Raw genomic sequence first — 2,063 nt, forward strand, 5'->3', positions numbered from 1 at the left:
GCATTGGTGCGATCGCGCGGCGATGTTGACAGGCCGACGACGCCAGGGGATTGCAGCGGTGGGCAGGCGGGACGCACCGCGCCACGGAAACGCTGCCTCCCATTTCTTCGCTGGCCACCACCAGCCAGCGAGCTCGACATAGGGTAATCAAACAAAGCAACACCATCCAGGCCGAGTCTTTCAACTCAATCGGCCCCTTCCGCCCTTTCCCCTGCCAGATGGCGCTGGCCACTGCCGCCGCCTTCAACAACGCGCTCGGCAGCTGGGCGGACGTCGCGGCAGGCAGCATGGGGCCCTGGGAGTGGGGCGGCGTCTGCGGTTGAAAGGTCTGGTGTGGCTCACGTTATAGACCGACGGGTTGGAAATCAGCAAGGCCCGTTTGCTTTGATGTGTACAATAAAAATGAGCACCTGCACATGCAAGCAGCGTAGACCAGCCAGCATGCCGCACCAAAATGTTGGTTGGGTGGAGGATTCCCCAGGGTGGGCTTCACACACCGCAAAAAACCGTTGTACGCACCATTCGAGTACACACCCTGCCATTCTTGGGCTCCAGATTGCGTGACAGCACACTGTGGTATCACATCGGCTGTATTGAGCAGTCTTACAGCATTGTGCCATCATTCCCGAGCGCCATCAACTTCAAACGCCCTGTGCACTGTACTTTGCCGGTGCCAACGGCGGGTCAATTGACTGTGTACACATGTAACACCAGCATGCTGCTGCGCTGAATGGGTCTCCGGGTCACATACAGGGGACTTGGGTCTCACCTGTGGCGGCCGAATCAGTGCCCTTGCTTTCGCCACACGAGCGTGGCCGCTTGCGGAATGAAAGTGTTGACGACGCTGCGGGGGGCATGCACGCTTTGCAGGCAGGGGCTCTGAGCATCTCAAAGCTCAGGTTTATTCAGTTGCCTGCTCGTTGGATGCAGGACGCGCGGCCTTTTGAGTGTCGTGCGCATGACGCCAGGGGGGTTGCGTGAACTGAACTCATGAACTCAACTGCGCATCCAGCCCAGGACTGCTGCTCGCGTGACAAAACTGCTCATCTGACGGACGATCTCGCCTTAATTTTACAAATCAGGCTAATATTTTGTACATACACATCAACATCGGAATTGCCAGCCTGTACACAAGATCTCCCACGCAGATCACACATAGCTGTGTCGCCAGGACTGCACAGCCTCATATAACATAAGAAAAGCTGCCCTCATCTCATGCGCCACGTCCCTCAGCGCTGCCTCCAGCGCGCGGTGTCCCTGCGCTCCTTCCGGCTCGCCTCTCGCTCCGTGCGCCGCTCGTCCCGCCTCTCACACTCCGCTCGCGCCCTCACGGCAGCGGCGTCAACAATGGCAGCGTCCAGCACGGCGTGGTGCTGGGAAGCCAGCAGCCGTGCGGGCGATTGGATCCTGGACGCTTCCGATCCCGCCGCCGCGGGCGCGACGCCTGTGCTGGTGGTGCCTGCTGGCGGCGCGCAGGCGGCCCTCTCCGCGCTGCCGCCGGCCGCGCGGCGATGGGCGGACGCGAGCGGCGCCAAGTGGGGTGGCAAGTCTGGGGAGCTGCTTCTCGTGCCCGGGCCTGAGGTGAGTCACAGGCCGCTTGCCTTGGTTGCGAGCTTGCCGCTGAGGACGTGTGGGACAGTCTTTCAGCTGGGGTGCTACGAATGACGCGCTGTTGCGCCGCCTCATCCACGCATGGCGTCCCTCGCACCGGCGCCGCGACCACCGCTGGAATGGCAAATTGAACCACGGCCTTCCTCGCACCGCAGCCGGCCCGCCGGCCGGTCAAACCCTGCAAGGGGCCGGCCGCGGTGTGGCGCTCTGCACGCCGCGCCCTTGAGACGGGACCGCCCGCGGCTCTCGTCCTGCCCTCTCGTTTGCTCCCTAAACCCTCAGGGGTCCTTGGAGCGCGTGCTGCTGGGGCTGGACAGCGCCACCGACGTGTGGGGGTACGCGGCCCTCAGCCGGCTGCCCCAGGGCCCCGGCCCCGCGGGCGCAACATACAAGTTGGAGTGGCCCGCGGGCGGCGGCGGCGCGGCGGCGGCCGACGCGGCGCTGCTGGGGTG

The 2,063-nt window shown here is 63.8% G+C and overlaps 2 protein-coding genes across 2 annotated transcripts in view; both read left to right on the plus strand.

Annotated features, from left to right (window-relative positions):
* Positions 1-323, plus strand: part of MNEG_14648 (hypothetical protein) — a gene marked incomplete at both ends in the record, with an annotated part of 1,998 nt that extends 1,675 nt beyond the window's left edge. Inside the window, one exon of the mRNA XM_014036879.1 lies at positions 219-323. Coding sequence (XP_013892333.1) covers positions 219-323 — 105 coding nt within the window. The remainder of the gene's footprint in view (positions 1-218) is intronic.
* Positions 324-1,347: 1,024 nt separating this feature from the next.
* MNEG_14649 (hypothetical protein) lies at positions 1,348-1,581 on the plus strand (the record flags this gene model as incomplete). The annotated part of the gene is made up of 1 exon (XM_014036880.1): positions 1,348-1,581. A coding segment is annotated over one exon (234 nt), but the record flags the coding sequence as incomplete, so codon positions are not given.
* Between the last annotated feature and the right edge of the window lie 482 nt (positions 1,582-2,063).

The sequence above is a fragment of the Monoraphidium neglectum genome (genome assembly GCF_000611645.1).
Source record: "Monoraphidium neglectum strain SAG 48.87 unplaced genomic scaffold scaffold04651, whole genome shotgun sequence".
Classification (NCBI taxonomy): domain Eukaryota; kingdom Viridiplantae; phylum Chlorophyta; class Chlorophyceae; order Sphaeropleales; family Selenastraceae; genus Monoraphidium; species Monoraphidium neglectum.